General features: G+C 63.8%; 2 protein-coding genes across 4 annotated transcripts; both read right to left on the bottom strand.

Annotated features, from left to right (window-relative positions):
- Positions 1-895: 895 nt before the first annotated feature.
- Positions 896-4,760, bottom strand: WBP1 (WW domain binding protein 1). Its single transcript, XM_050944934.1, has 4 exons — positions 4,651-4,760; positions 2,765-2,867; positions 2,301-2,462; positions 896-1,786 (listed from the first exon to the last, which is right to left on the bottom strand). The coding sequence occupies exons 1-4, from the start codon at positions 4,711-4,713 to the stop codon at positions 1,104-1,106; spliced, it is 1,011 nt and encodes a 336-aa protein (XP_050800891.1). The 5' UTR covers positions 4,714-4,760; the 3' UTR covers positions 896-1,103.
- A 2,138-nt stretch (positions 4,761-6,898) lies between these two features.
- INO80B (INO80 complex subunit B) lies at positions 6,899-15,550 on the bottom strand. Of its 3 annotated transcripts, none has more exons than XM_050944932.1 (7): positions 15,360-15,550; positions 14,353-14,551; positions 13,876-13,994; positions 13,128-13,303; positions 12,069-12,734; positions 8,031-10,265; positions 6,899-7,213 (listed from the first exon to the last, which is right to left on the bottom strand). In XM_050944932.1, exons 1-5 carry the CDS (start codon positions 15,418-15,420, stop codon positions 12,270-12,272), a joined length of 1,020 nt encoding a protein of 339 aa, XP_050800889.1. In that variant the 5' UTR covers positions 15,421-15,550; the 3' UTR covers positions 6,899-7,213; positions 8,031-10,265; positions 12,069-12,269. The 3 variants fall into 3 exon arrangements, with proteins under 3 accessions (XP_050800889.1, XP_050800890.1, XP_050800888.1); XM_050944933.1 differs by having other exon boundaries at positions 6,899-8,579; positions 9,619-10,265; XM_050944931.1 differs by having other exon boundaries at positions 6,899-10,265.
- Between the last annotated feature and the right edge of the window lie 217 nt (positions 15,551-15,767).

The raw sequence follows: 15,767 nt of genomic DNA, 5'->3' as shown, positions 1-15,767 counted from the left end.
CCCCGCAGAGGTGCCCTGCTCTCCCCCTACCACCCACCCACCTGACAACCCAAGCAGCAGGGTATGCCTCTTCTTCCCCCCCCCCCCCCCACAGCTAAGAGCCCAAGCAGCAAGATGTGGGTTTGCCTCTCTTTCCTCCCCCCCACACAAACACTCACAGGCTGTAATTCCACATCTCTTTAATAATGAGAACTGTCCTGCCCCCTGGGAGCAGAGGCCACGTCTCTCACCCAGGCAGCCCCCACCCACTCCAAGCACCAGGGTGCCACGGGGAAGGTCTGCTAGCTGCCCCAGGCCAGCCACCCCCCACTCTCCCAGAGAAGCCCCTTGGGTGAGGGAGGGGGCACTGGGCAGGAATAATCTGATTCGTGCAATTCCACCGAAACCCAGTCCCAGTGGGAACTCTACGGGGAGGGGAAGGACCCAGCCGGGGGCATGGCCCCCGGCCAGACAGCGCTATGCATGGTACCCAACAAATGACAGTAGCACGCAGAGTGAGGGACACACATCGTCTACAGAGAGTCAGTCTGGGGTGACAGCCCCCCTTGGGCACGCTCTCCCTGGGGGCTCCATGCCAAGAGTCCACACCCCAGGGAGGGGTCAATCAGCCACATGGCGCCGCTGCAAACTGTCCCCGACCCAGCACACAGGGCAGAAGCAGAGCTGGAGGCAGGGCCCTGGGCCAGGAGGGGTTTGGGTAGGAGCCCCTCCCATTGCTGCAGCCAGGAGCTGCCTGCTGTCCTGCCCGCCAGAGGGGAAAGCCCATGCTGGGCAGCACAGAGCCCCAGTGCTCCCAGGTACAAGCACTCAGGAGAGGGAAGGGCTGAGAGGCAGCTGCCCAGCATGTGGGGCAGGAAGAAGCCAGGGTGCTGCCTCTCAGCCCCACGCAGTTCTACACACCCCACCCCACCGGGCAGGATTCCCAGGCAGCCTGCCAGGGTAAGGCATAGGACAGGGACCTCTGCCCCTCGGCCAGCAGCACAGAGGTGGGGGCTGATGGGAAGGGCCGCTCCAGAGCCCTGGAGGTGCCGGGCAGGGGAAGGGAGCTGGGGTCACAGGGCAGGACGCGGGGAGCTGCTGTCTGGGGCAGCACCCAGCTTGGCTCAGACAGGCAGGACAGGCGAGCCGGGCTCCTCACTGCCCCCGTCGCTCTGGGGCCCACAGAGGCTCTTGCGCTCCGATAGCTGGGGGGACTCAGGCCCCACCTTGCTGAGCAGGTGCGTCTCCTCCTCGCTGTCCTCCCCACCCTCCTCCTCCTGGCAGCGCCCCACCTCAATGCCTGAATCGCCCGTCAGGCGCCGGTGCCGGAAGTGCTCACTGCTGTCCCCCTGGGCCGCGCACTCCTCCTCCCCCACGCCCTCCTCCTCTTCCTCCTCGATGTCTGAGCAGCGGTGGTAGTCGGCCTCGAAGAAATCCACGTTGGAGGAGAAGAGGGTCTGCTTGGGTGGGGCCTCGCAGGGGGCTGGCTCCTCGGGCAGCTCCCAGCTGGTGCCAGTGCCCGTGCTGCTGCTGCCGCCTTCCTCGCTGGGCGTGCTGGCCTGGCTGCGCTCCGTCTCATCTGTGATCTGCACCGACAGTGACGTGCTGCTGGGGGAGGTGAGGCAGCTCGACTCGCAAGAGCAGCTGGTGAAATTCTCTGAGCTGGGAGACAGGGTCAGGGGACTGGAGCCCAGGCGGCTATGCGGCCCACCCAGCTGGGCCAGGATGGTGCTGTAGGGGGGAGGAGGGGTACTGGGATGATGAGCCACTTCCTCATAGGCGGGCAGCTTAAAGGAAGCCAGCATCCCTGGAGGGGGGGAAGAGAGAGAGAGAGAGAGTCACCTGGAAACCCGAAGGGGGCCAGCCACAACCACAGCCCCCTCCCTGGCAACCCCACTTGCTTCCCACCCTGTGAGCCCCGCTCACCTCCGAGCCCCGCTCACCTCCAGGCCTCTGGAGCTGCCCCTCCTGTCAGTCCCCCAGCTGCGTGCTCCTGGCATTGCCCCCTGCCCCAGACACAGCCCTGCCTGCCACCCTGCCCTCACTGTGCTTCCCAGGCTGACCGTCCCGTGGGGCCCAGAGCCACGCCACAGATCTTACACCTGAGCTGGTGAGGATGCAGCCTCAGACCAAGGCAGGGAGGGATCTGGTCCCATGCACGACTTTCCAGCAACAGCGGGGTAAGACCTAGGCTGGCTTTCCAGCTCCCGGATCTGAGAGCCTGCCTGGGGAGGGGGGGCCAGCGCCATGCACACGTGGCCAGACCGCCTGAGCTGTGCTGAGGACGGGAATCGGAGGGAGAGAGGCTGTGCAACACTCACTGAGATCCATCATGGAGGTGGGGTAGTTGCAGGCACCGTGGTAGGCGATGAGATTTATCTCACGCTGCCGCTGTTGCTGCTGCAGACGCAGTTTGGCGCGGCGGTGCCGGTAGGCGCAGCAGCAGCTGAAGAGGATGAGGATGGTCCAAAGGAGCCAGAACCCTGCAGACAGGAGAACACTTGAGAACAACCCTTCTCCAGGAGCCCCCAGAACAGCCCCGCCCCACAGCACCCCCTGCTGGAAGAGGCTGGGACTGGAGCAGCCGGGAACTCCCCCCAATCAGTGCCCCTGCCCTGTCCCCACCAGCACCCCCTGCTGGATTAGGCCAGGGCTGGAGCAGCTGGGAGCTCCCCCTGCCAGGAGAGGCTGAGAGCTCCTCCCATGGCAATAAGGATCCCCGAGAGGCAGGTGCTGGCCCCAAGACCTCGGCAGCCTAGTGCTGCGTCACCTCCTCCCCACTCACACCAGAGCTCGTAGTAGTAGGTGCAGCATCCAGTCTCTCCGCAGCAGTGGCCCGTCTCACACACATAGGGCTGGTTCTTCACCCCTGGGCAGTATTCCCGAGCCTGCAGGGAGAGGACCTGGCATGACACTCCACAGCCACCCCCCCAGTCCTCTTCCCACAGTGTGTGTTGCCCTCCCACCGCACCGGCACCCCATTAGGGGCACAGCCCTGCCAGGATGTCTGCAGGGTAGCCCGGGAGCCCCCTGTGTTGCAGGTTGGTTGGCAGCAGGCTGAATGAGCCCCACGCAGACCCTGCTGCGCTCCCTGCCCCACTGCAATGGCTGAGAGTCTCCTAGCCACACGATGCCCCCCAGCAGCGCTCCAGGACAAAGGCCGGGCATCCACGGAGCCTCTGGTGGAGACGCCTCATGCAAGTACGGGCAGGGCCAGGCCAAGCCCTGTAAGTGCACAGAGGGGTCAGGCTGACGCAGGTGAACCCGCCCCGCCGGGCCCTCACCCCCAACGCGCACACACTTCCCTATGGAGCCAGGGCTGCTGCTTAGCAACAACCTGCTTCAGCACCAGCTGCCACTGAGGGTGAAGTGCCCCTATCCGGCTAAAGGGATCCCAGCCACTGCAGCACCTGCTCTCCACAGCCAGGCACTCTCCCTTCACAGGCACCTGGCCTCCAAGGTCCCCACCGAGCCTCTCTCATCAACCCCCTCAGGGGGGCTGTCCCTAGGCCAGGGTCACGGCTGCCTCCCTCCCTTCCATGTGAGGAGTCTGCTCCAAGGCCCGAGACCTTGGCTACGCAGACCTGCTCCAGTTGGATTTGGAGTGTGATGTTACAGCGATATAGGCCCTGTCATGGGAAAGCTGCACCATTTGGACAGGTGTGATTGTAAACGGTTCGGTCCAGCCAGTGCACTGCCCTGTGTGAATGCTCTATTTTGCTTTAAATCGGGGTTATTGTGGTTTGGCTTAGGTCAGTCAGGACTCAATCACAGCGAAACAGACCCAGAGCGCCAGCGAGGAGGCACCAGGGGTTCCCAGGCTGGATTCAAACGCTGAGTGGAGCCAGGGGCGTTCTCTGAAACGGGCAAGACCCCGCACAGACGCCCCTCACTCGCTGGGCTGGATGTCGCTCCAGTCCTGTCTACACTAGGAAAGGTTTGCTGGGGAAGCCGCACTGGGGCAAACCCTGCCAGGGCAGCCAATGTCTCCTGGCAGACGGGCTGGCACCGCACAGGGGTCCCCCGATCCCATCGCTGCACGTGCTGCGGGACACGAGAGATCAGCCCCCAGCCCCGGCTGGTCCGCACTGCACACACGGAACCGCGCGCTGCGGCCGGGGGCTCGTGCGGACCCGGGGGGGAGCCGCGGGGGGGGCTTGTGCGGACCTGGGGACGGCAGAGGCTGATACGGGGGCGGAGCTCGTGCGGACCCGGAGGGGGGGGCGCGGAGGCCGGGACGGAGGTGGGGCTCGTGCGGACCCTGGGGAGGGCGAAGGGACTCGTGCTGACCGGGGGCGGAGACGGGGGGGGCTCGTGCGGACCCGGGGGGGGGAGGTCGGGATAGGGGCGGGGGGGGGCTCGTGCGGACCCGGGGGGGGGGCGGAGGTCGGGATAGAGGCGGGGGGGGGCTCGTGCGGACCCGGGGGGGGGCGGAGGTCGGGGCGGGGGCTCGTGCGGACCCGGGGGGGCGGGGGGGGCTCGTGCGGACCCGGGGGGGGGGCGGAGGTCGGGATAGAGGCGGGGGGGGCTCGTGCGGACCCGGGGGGGGGGCGGAGGTCGGGATAGGGGCGGGGGGGCTCGTGCGGACCCGGGGGGCGGGGGGCGGAGGTCGGGGCGGGGGGTGAACAGCGGCAGCGCCCGGGGAGCCCCGCCCGGCCCGGCCCGCGGTACCTGCTGCTGCTGCCGGCCCAGCAGCGCGGCCCAGGCCCCCTCGGAGCCCCCGGGCCGCTCCATGGCGCCGCCTACAGCCCCCCGCGGCCCCGCCCCCGCGCCGCCGCCCCGGCCCCCGCCCGCAGCAGCCGCCGCTCCCCCGGCCCCGAGGCCGCCGCCTCCATCGCGGCCGCCCGGCCCGTCTCCTCCGCCCCGGCCGCCGCCGCCGCCGCCGCCATCACGCCCGGGCCGCGACGCCCGCCCCCCGCTGCCGCTTCGGCCAATCCGCTCCCGAGCTGCGGCCAGCCGCCAATCCGCGCCGCTGCCCCCGCCCGCATCAGCCAATCATCGGCGACCTACCTGCGCCCTCACGCCCAACAACAGGAGACAAAGAGACCGAGACCCGGCCCCTACAATGACTGACAGGAGGCTTGGCCAATGGAGATCGCCTTCCCGCCTCTCAGTGACTGACTGCCAGCAGGTCTGGCCAAAGGCAGGGCTGATTTCGCTCTCGGTGAGAGACTGATAGATACGAAAACCAATGGAGGTTGGAAACCCGCCTTCTGGGCGGAATTTAACAGGTATCTGCCCAATGGAAGAAGAGATCCACACCAAGTTATTACTGATATGAGCTGTGACCAATGGAAACCAGACACTAGCCACTGTAAGCGTGACTGACAAGGGGGCCAGCCAATGGAACCACCGGGCAACTCTCTTGGGCACTAATTCTTACAGTCCGCCCTCTGCTGGCTGTTCCCAGCAGGCGGGGCTGGCAGGGCCCCTCTGCATGGGAGGGGGAGGGAGACTGAGCGGGGGCGGGGCGAGCTCCCGGGGTGCTGGGGGCGGGGCGGAGTGGGGGTCTGGACAGCACTGGGCAGGATGGGGTGGAGGTCTGGGTGCTGTGGGCGGGGCGGGGCGGAGTGGGGGTCTGAGTGCTGTGCGCAGGGCGGGGTGGAGTGGGGGTCTGAGTGCTGTGCGCAGGGCGGGGTGGCGGTCTGGACAGCACAGGGCAGGGTGGGGGTCTGGGTGCTGTGCACGAGGCTGGATGGGTTGGGGGTCTGGGTGCTGTGCGCAGGGCGGAGTGGGGTTCTGGACAGCACAGGGCAGGATGGGGTGGGGAGCTGGGTGCTTTGGGCAGGGTGGTGTGGAGTGGGGGTCTGGGTGCTGTGGGAAGGGCAGGGCGGAGTGGGGGTCTGAGTGCTGTGCGCAGGGCGGGGTGGCAGTCTGGACAGCACAGGGCAGGGTGGGGGTCTGGGTGCTGTGGGCAGGGCGGGGGTGGGATCTGGGTGCTGTGGGTGGGGCAAGGAAGTGGTGGTGCACAAGGACTCAGGGCATGTTTCCGATTGCCCAGGCTGCTCCATGCACAGGGCAGAACAGAGGATGGCCAGGCCCCCGTGTCCAGGGCAGAGGGTGGGGCTGTCCCTTGGTGTTAGCACTTGGCCAGTGCCCTCTGCGCAGCGGCGACTCTAGGTATTTTGCCACCCCAAGCACAGCAGGCAGGCTGCCTTCGGCGGCTTGCCTGCAGGAGGTCCCCGGTCCCATGAATTTAGCAACACGCCTGCAGGAGGTCCGCCGAAGCCATAGGACCAGTAGACACTCCGCAGGCATGCCACCGAAGGCAACCTGCCTGCTGCCCTCCCGGCAGCTTGCTGCCCCAAGCATGTGCTTGGCGTGCTGGGGCCTGGAGCCGCCCCTGCCTCTGTGCAGGCGCCAGGCTGCTGTGAGTGGAGTCACTCCCAGACATCCAACCACTTCCGAGCCAGCAGGGTCTGGCTACAGGCTAGTCCCTATTTCCACTTCTGGGGCCTTAGTGCAGGCACCCAAGCTTAGACCTCTTCTCTGACCCCCTTCCCTGGGATGTGGGGCCCAGCAGCCCTTGACTTCCAGAGGCTCTCCCCGAGTTCCTTCCAGCTCAGGGTGTGACGGTGCTGCCCGTGGGAGCCAGCTGAGGTCACTCAGGGTGACTCACAAACAAAACGGGGCAGACGAACCAAAGAAGCTGGTGGATATTCCAATACTTAGATTTACCAACCAGCACAGAACAGCTTCTGCAGCACCTCACTGGTTACTCAGGAGTTGAAACATCACAGTTCCCTTAAAGTGCCCAGCCTCAGGCCTCCATCCAGACACACCTGTCAGATAGGATGATGATTCCTGAAAATCTTACTTCATCATATAAAAGAAAAGGTTCTTCCAATCCCAAAGGATCAGCCACATACCCAGGTCCAATTGTAACTTAGATCTTACCCAAAATACATGCTATAGCCAATTATTAACTAAGCTAAAATTTATTAAAAAAAGAAGAGAGTGAGATTGTTGGTTAAAAGATCAATATACAGACAAACGTGAATTCAATTCTTGAGGTTCAGATATGTAGCAGAGATGAGCTTGTAGTTCCCAAAAATCCTTTTAGAAATAGTCCATAGGTTATAGTTCAATGTCCATATTCAGGGTGACTCCAGTCAGTGACTGGGGATCTCAATCCTTGTGGCTTAAGGTTTCCTCCTCTTGAAACCCAAAGCAGATCTGAGATGAAGAAGGATCCTGTCCCAGGGTCTTCATACATTTCCAGCAGCCTTTTGGCCTGAGAAAACAATAGGCTTAACTCTCCTTCTCCCAAAAATCCTGGTAATTAGCACAGGGTAATTTTTCCATTAAACAGTTCAGATACAGGTTACCACAACCTTCAAAGACACAGAGAGACAATACTACTATTTCCCTCAAGTACATTCCTAAATGTTAATATTCCTTTTTTTATCCTTGAATTAAAGCTACAGCAATAGACAAGACTTGTTTGCTTACATCACAAGACCTGAGCAAACACCTCTCCTTCTATCTCTAACAATGCAGACTTGCATTTCCAAGCTCTTAATTTACAGATCTTCCTAACCAGTCTTTAAAGTTTGGCCCTGGGTCAGGTCAGTCTGTGAGTTAATTAACACTTTCTGGCCCTGTCATCCTTCAGTGAGATATATCACACTCCTAACGTCACAGGGGGCACTTAGTTTGACCCCAGTGGGGCCAAAGGGCAGGAAAGCAAGGCGCACAGCCTCAGCAAAGGGATTTCTTTACCCAGAAAGCCCTGGAGTATTGAAATCAACAGAAGGCCTGAGACATCCGCCCCTTTTTCAGAGCTCACCCTGCTGGTTCATGAGCGAGTCCCGCTAGGCAGAGTCCCTTCTGCCCTCTCACGTGCAGTGGCCACAGCCTGCCAGCAGAACCCCTCTTAAACAGGACCACCAGCTCTGTGCCATGTGCTCCCATGCTGGGGTGCCCTCTCCCTTCTGGGCCCTTGTATGTTCCATGGGGGGGGGGCACTGGTTGGAATTATAGAGAGTGGATGCCCCCCCTCCATGCATTCTCCATGAGGGCTCTTCCTGCCGGTCCCTTTAAGGTGTTACCTGCGGTTCCCAGGCAGGGCAGCCATCGAGTCTAGACTGCACCACAACAGGTTGGGCAGGTCTGAAGTGCAGCCACAGTGCCAGTATTTCAGCCCAGGCCCAGAACACTTCACAAGTTGATACAGGCATATTCCCTGCTCCTGTCTGGGGACGTTCATGGCATAGTCAGGACTGGCCCCAGGAAAACGCTGGCTCCTGAACAGATGAGTTTTACCCTTACTGTAAAGAGGCCCATTGTGCCAGTGGAGCAGAGATCTCCTCCCAGGGACGCATGGGAGCTCTTACCAGACTGCACCCAGATCACTGAGTGCCTGTAAGACAAGGATTGACAACTTTGATCCACAGTCTATGGGAAGCCAGCGCAGAGCCAAGGATGGACCTGCTAGGCTCGCAGTGCGGGGGAGATGTCTTGTAGGGTTCTGGAGCAGGAGTTTCCTCAAGGGGTGGCTTCACACCCAGGGAGGTTGCGCTGCTGTAGTCCAGCTGGGAAGTGACACGGGCTTGTCTAACCGGGCCCAGTCACTGGCCGCCAGGCTGGGACAGCGTCTCCTAGCCAGCCAGAGGGAGGAGAAGGCGTTGTGAGTGCTCTTATGTGAGAGTTCAGATCCAAAGAGGAATCTGGGAGCCCCCTAAACTATAGACTGAACCAACCAATTGTGGGCATGAACTTTCCACTACCGGGGACTGTGCCATGGCTGCAAACTCTTCCAAGTGCTTCCCTCTGCCTGCCAGCGGCACCTCCGTCTTGTGGGTTTCAGCTTCCGCCAGCAGTTCCTCAGCCCTGAGCCCATCTCATCTCCGTCTGGGGCCGGTGTTGTGGTCGTGCGTGATGATGGGAAAATAACAGGGCTGTGTCTTGCCTGCCTAGTGCTGTGACCAGCTCCCATCCCATCCCCGGGGCCCCTCTGCAGCATTCGACACCATCACTCGTGGGACACAGCTGAGGGGGTCGGACTCAGGGTAAGGTACTAGAATGGTTTGAGTCCTTCCTGATGGGAATCTGCACCTCCATCGCTAGGCCCCTCCTCTGGGGAATCCCACAGGGATCAGTTCTCTTCCCACTCCTATTAATGTCCACCTGCAGCCAGTTGAATGGGCCAGACACGGAGCCAGGGTCAGTGATATGCAGGCGACAGCTCTTATTTACCCGTCCTCATGCACGACCACAGCATGTGCCCACTGCCTGGGTGGGCTCAGCTCCAGGCCAGGGAACCACTGGTGGAAGCTGAAACCAGGTTCTCTTGGGCTGTAATACAGCCTCAGCCATGGGGGGCAGGTATCACAGGCCAGGGAAGGCTGACTTTCCCCAACAGCCGCGTGGCCCCACCCACACTCCACCCTCAGGTCCCTTCTGCTGCCTGGGCTGGGGGCTTGTGGCTGGCCCAGGTAGATGGGGCCGGTGCTCACACCACCCAGCACTCTGGGCTGGAGATGCTCAGGTGGCCCAGGGCTGGGGAGGGCTAGTCTCCCTGAGTTCACACACCACCCATGGTCTCAGCAGAGGCATGGAGGAATTTGGTGAAGTCTTTGTGGTGAATTCAGAGCCATGGCTCTCATTACCGGGGAGCTGGGAGAGCGCTGGCCGTACCTTAGGGAGGGGATGGTCAGGGAAGTGGCTGTGCTGTGACGTCCTCGACCCTGACAGCTGAACCGCAGAACATGGCCCAGGCGTGACCGGCTGGTGGGTGGGAGCAGAGGCGACCTGCGAGAGTCCAAGGGAAAGGAGTGGGGAGACGGGGGCTTTTGCATCTGCGATCTTGTCACTGTGCATGGTGGTATTTCCCAGGACAGGTCTCGGCGATTGTCTCTGAACAGCTAGTGGAAAGCCTTTGCTCTGTGGTGGTCTTAACGAGCATAAAATCTGTTTGCGTTGGCTCTGGTTTCTGAGCTTAGATGACTTTGGTTTACCTGAGGTGCCTCTGTTGGATCTGATGATGTTTGTACCTGCTGCCTTGACCTGCCTGGGTCTCCAATGGGCCAAGCAGCCTGAAGGGGCGAGATGGGCACGCTATCATCCAGCCAGGGCTTGGAGCCAGGTCCCTGGAGCCCACCGAGGGACCCCCCTCAAACACACACACAGCCAGCTTGGGCCCAGCCCCTGGGTTACAGCCGCCAGAACCTGCAGGGGAAGCAGCTCTTTAGTTAGGAAAATTTCTGTCCTTCCTCTTTCCTCTTGAAACCAACATAAACTGCTGGAAGGGCCAGGCAGCCAGGCCACCCGATTGTGGTAGGAAGCTGTAGGACAGAGAGAAGCCCATGAGGAACTTGAGAGCCAGCCAGGGGAAGGAGCAGGACCTGGGATTCAAGGCTGACAGATGCCAAGGCCCATTGGTGGGTTTAATCTGACCTCCTCATGCACTTTCTGGGGGCTCAGTTCTCAGGGGCAGGACCCGCTGGCATCACAGGCAGCTCAGCTCAGAGTGCAGCAGCCAACAAGCTGTCAGGGTGCAGAGAGAAGCGGGGGCAATAACAGGCAAACAGGGCTAAGGGCATTCGATAAACTGAGGGGCCGCCCTGCCCTGGGGTCTGGTGTCCAGTTCTGGTCAGGCCAGCTTGGGGAAAGGACAGAGCAGAAGCCAAGGAGGTTCCCGATGGGGCCAGAGGCCCCTGTCTGAGAAGAAATGACAATGCAATCCAAGGACAAACCACTCCAAGGAAACACACACACCACCGTCGTCCTGGGGAACTCCCTGCCCCAGGGTGCCACTGAAAGCAGGAGCTCTGCAGGAAGATGACAAGAAGGAACAGCTGTGTCTATAGGCACCGGGCCCCTCCCCTGCTACTCCCGAGGGGATGAGGTGGGTTAGGAAGGACAGGCAGATGGCGGGGGGCAGGCGCGTGGGAGGTTCTAAAGATTGGAGAGGAGGCTGAGCTCAAGGTTAGCTCACGAACGTTAGGAGTCCACCCTGTTGACCTGCATCAGGAACAGGGTGGGGGCCGGGGTCAGCTCAGCCCCAGCCATCCCTGACCACTTTGAGACCCTAACCGCAGGACAGGAAGGCACTTCTCCTTTGAAGAGGTTGGTCCATAACGGTCCAATGGGGGGGGGGGCGGGGTACCCTCTCGCATCTTCCTGCGAAGAGCTGGCCTGGCACCCCGGAGACAGGAACCTGGGTGAGGGGGCCAGGTGATCTGCTGCTGAGTGGCCATTCCTAGAGGTGAAGGCCCCAAAGCCCCTGATCCCCCCACAGCTCCGCAGGCCGGACGTACATGAGGAAGGGAAGCCTGGTACGCTGGAGGGTAAAACCATTTGTTCTGAATGCTGCACACAGCTGTGTTATTGTAGGGTCCCCACTAGCACCAGGGCTGCCAGTCCTAAGCCCTAAAGCTACACCCCAGAAGTTAAATGGACTTCCCACACCGAGTGCTCTGCACAGGGTCGCTGGGTGCGGGGGAGCTGGGGGAGGCACTGCCAGCCCTGGGATTCCCACACCGAGTGCTCTGCACAGGGCTGCTGGGTGCAGGGGGAGGTGCTGCCAGCCCTGGGATTCCCACACCAAGTGCTCTGCACAGGGCCGCTGGGCCCGGCCAGGGGGCGGAGGCGCTCCCAGTCCTGGGATTCCCACACCGAGTGCTCTGCACAGGGCCGCTGGGCCCGGCCAGGGGGCGGAGGCGCCGCTGGCCCCGGCACAGGATGAGCAGAAGAGTGAGGAATTGCAGCTCTAGGACGATACGTCATGTGCACCCAAGAGCGCGACTCTCCTGGGACCCGGCTCCAGCCGAGGGAGCTCGGAGCATGTGGAGGGAGTCCCATTCTGGGCCACACACCAGGTCCTGCTTAGTGCTGGTCCCCTGCACTGGGGCAGAGGAGTGGAGGGGCCCGGCCAGCCCATCCACAGACAGCTGGAAGCTCCTCCCTCCCGCAAGCACAGCAGAGCTCAGCAGTGCACCCTGGAGACCTCACGCAGCCGAGCCCAGTCACCAGGGAGGGAGAGACATGAGGAGGCCAGGCTGCATGGAGTCACGTAAGCTGCTCTGGGGCCTCCGTGCCAGCCTGGGGCAGACAGGCCCAACCCTGCAGCAACTCTGGGCTCAGACCTGACTCAGCTCCCAGGGAATGAGCCAGTCCCAGCAGGGGTCTCGGACGCCAGGGTCCTCAGCTCGCCGTCACAAGGGCAGCAGCTGCATCCTGAGCTGATGGAGCGTGAACGTCCCCCGAGCCTCCCCAGAAGGACGCAGGGATCTTCAGCCAAGCCCTCGAAGAGGTGGAGCCTGGCAGCAGGGTCGGTGCCAGGAGCCCTAGCCGACCGCCTCCTGCAGCTGCAGGTTCTTCTGGTAGCAGGCGAAGCTGCAGAGGGGCACGCCGGTGCGTGAGCAGGAGTACCGCTTGCGGTTGGGGCAGCCGCTGACCCCGCAGGTGGTGGCTGCAGGCACGGGCGGCGGCGTGCCGGGCGGCAGTGGCAGCGTGACCCCGGGCGGGAAGGACACGGTGATCCGGTCTGCGGCGTTGCAGTAGCGGATCATGGGGCATGGGGCCTGCTTGGCCTTGCGCTCCCGCAGCGTCTTCACCTTGGCCTTGTTGGTCTTGGTGAGGCGTTCGATGGTCTGGTTCTTGTTCTCCTCTGCCTTCTTGGCCGCCTGCAGGCGCCGCTTCCGGGCTCGCTCCTCCCGCTTCACCAGCATCTCCTCCGTCATCTCCTTCGCCTTGTAGCCCATGGGCAGCTCCAGGAGTGGCTGGCTCTGCTGCTTGTGCAGGAGGGCTTTCTGCGGGGGGCACAGAGTGCAAGGGAGGTCAGACCCAATGCATGGGCTGAGGGGGCTTTCCCCGCTGGGGGAGGGGCTCCAATCCGGCCCCAGCTGGGGGGGATCGGCTGGCTCTGGGGACCGTGCGTGTGCCAGGGCCTCCTTGTCCAGTGAAGGCAGGGAGCCCAGCAGGACACAGGGGCTCTGAAGCCCCATGCATGGGAGAGTTTTGGGCACAGGGGATTCTGTGCTACCCCGGCTCCATTCTGCACCAAACAGGCCGCTGCAGCCAGACCCGCCGCACATGGGCCATTGGCATGGGGCAGCAGGCACCAGCCGCCCGCAGCCTTCCTAGGCCACATGGGAGGGAGGGAGGGAGGGACTGACCCCTGCAGGGCTCCCAGCCCCCCTCACCTGTCTGGCCGTGAGCAGCGACTCATCCACCTCCTTCTTGAGCTCGCCGTTGTCGTCCAGCTCGCCCTTCTCCAGCGCATCCAGCCAGCGCTCCTCCTCCTCGTCCTCGCGGGCAGGGAAGCAGCTCTCCGAGTCCAGGTCCGGCAGGGGCGATGGGTCCAGGTTACTGTCTTCATCTGCACAGTCCCGGCATGGGGAGACAGCGTTACAGGGGGCCCAGGAGAGGTGGTAACTCCCAGCGGCTGGCCTGCTCCCAAGGGACTGTTCTCTCCAGGGGCGGACATCCCAACAGACCCCGACTAGGACCTGGCTGCACACTTCCTCTGGCCCCTGGGCGTTGGATCTGTCTCTGGCTCCCACCAGGGGAAACCCGAGTACGGCAGAGCTCAGCTCTGGCTCCCCAGGCAGCACCCACAGCCTCACCAGCCAAGCTGGAACAGAGTCAAGGGAGCAGCTTCCGGCCTTCCAGAGCCAGGCAGTTGGGGCAACCCAACACGGGGGAGAAGCTGGGGTCCCCCAAAGCTGTTTACAGCTATTGTGTTACTGCCTATGAGAGGGAAACTAGAGCACTTAGAGCTTGGCTGGGTGAATGTGGGAACCCCGATACCTCCCTGCCCCAGGGGCTTCACTCCAGCCAAGCGGCCGCCCCAGGGGCCCCTCCCACTCCTTATTCAAGGGCTGGGCTTCCTTGACTGCTGTTTGGGAACGCTGCAGAGCTGCACAGCGAGGATCCCCCTTTAGCACTCACCCAGCCAGGCCCGATACTGCTCAATGGGGACCCCCTCCATGGGCTCGTCCTCGTCGTCCACAACCATGAGGGGGGAAGGCGAGCGCGGCACCTCGGGGATCACCGTGAAGGTCGGCACGCTGAAGAGACAGCCCAGAGCCTGCCCGTTAGGGTGCAGCCGAGCTCGCACCACGCAGAGCCGCACTAGGATCTGTGGGTGTGCGTCTTCCAGCGCAATGCCAGCACGGGCCAGTGCACAGCTCCAGGGCAGGGGGCCCACTGGCGCGTTCTGGGGAGGTGGGAGGCAGGGCGGGAACACAGGGCCAGAGGGGCCTGCTGCTCCTGGAGGGAGAGACCAGGCTGGTCTGATCCAGGCATGGATCCTGGCCACACCTCACCAGCACGGCGAGTCCTGTTTTGAAGTATAAGCCTTGGCCCTGAAACTGTCGCACGACCCTCCCACGCCCGTCCCCCAGAGCGGATGCTGGGCCCCCTTACCTCTTGGTGCCCAGGATCTGCCCGCCCAGCTTGATTTTCAGCTTGAGCTGGGGCTTGGGGAGCAGGGGGCCGGACTCCCGGGTCTCGGCGGAGAAGCTGGGCCCCACGTTCTCATGGTGATGCCTCTTCCTGTGCTTCTTCTTGTGCTTCTTGTGCTTCTTCTTGTGGGAGCCGTGCCCGCCGGCCTGGCCCTGCTCCCCTGGGACACGCGCAGACGCTCCGGTCACCTGGCGCCCCCGGGGGCACAGGGCGCCGGGCCTGGCGCATCCCAGGGGCGGGCACACGGCTGAAGGGACCTGCCCTGCTTCCCCAGGGCAGGGATGAGACCCAGCAGCCCCCCCAAGCTCCTATGCCCCCTGTCCTGCTCCCACCGCAGCTCTGCTTAGCAGGGGCTGGGCCCCCAAGGCTGGGCTGGGGAGCAAGTACGGGCCATATAGAACCCCTGCCCTGCCCCCCAGCTCCCCCTGCCCCCACGAGCCCCCCCGCCCCCGGCCCCCGTGCCCCCTCCCGCTTCCCCCACGAGCCCCCCCGCCCCCGGCCCCCTGCCCCCGTGCCCCCTCCCGCTTCCCCCACGAGCCCCCCCGCCCCCGGCCCCCTCCCGCTTCCCCCCGAGCCCCCCCCGCCCCCGGCCCCCGTGCCCCCTCCCGCTTCCCCCACGAGCTCCCCCCCGGCCGCTCCCGCTTCCCCCACGAGCCCCCCGGCCCCCGGGCCCCCTCCCGCTTCCCCCACGAGCCCCCCCGCCCCCGGCCCCCTGCCCCCGTGCCCCCTCCCGCTTCCCCCACGAGCTCCCCCCCGGCCGCTCCCGCTTCCCCCCCGAGCCCCCCCCAGCGGCCGCTCCCGCTTCCCCCCCGAGCCCCCTCCCGCTTCCCCCACAAGCCCCCCCCCCAGCGGCCACTCCCGCTCCCCCCCGCCCCCCGGCCGGTCCCAGCGGCCCGAGACGTTACGGGGGGGCGGGCCCCAGGTGTCGGCAGCGGCGGGGGGGTCTAGGGACCGCGCTCGCTCCTCACCCGCCTCGGCCCCCTCCATCCTGCCGCCGGGGGCGCCCCCCCTCCGCCACGCCTTGCTCATCGGGCCCAGACTCAGCTACGTGCCGGCAGCCCGGGGAGGGCTATTCCGGACGGACCCGGGCCCCGCTTCCGCCCCGCACGGAGCTCAGTGGCTGAATATTCCCCAGTGGCCAGCGGCCATCTTTGTTCTGGGCTCTGTCCGTTCTAAAAGGCTCCCTCCAGAAACACGGCTCCGGGCACTTTGTGACCGGGCTAGAGTTAAGGTCCGAGAGGAGCTGCCCAAGTGGGGTGCTTGGCCTGCACACTAGGGAGCAGCACCGGGGTCCTATAGCCCCCAACCCCAGTCAGGCTCTGATCCACTGGCAGCCAGTACAGAATTCCCCCTCCCACCCTGTCCCAGCCAGCAGG

Source organism: Gopherus flavomarginatus, chromosome 3, assembly GCF_025201925.1.
Source record: "Gopherus flavomarginatus isolate rGopFla2 chromosome 3, rGopFla2.mat.asm, whole genome shotgun sequence".
Classification (NCBI taxonomy): domain Eukaryota; kingdom Metazoa; phylum Chordata; order Testudines; family Testudinidae; genus Gopherus; species Gopherus flavomarginatus.
The sequence above is the reverse complement of the archived record's forward strand: the minus strand, read 5'-3'. Positions and strand labels throughout refer to the sequence as shown.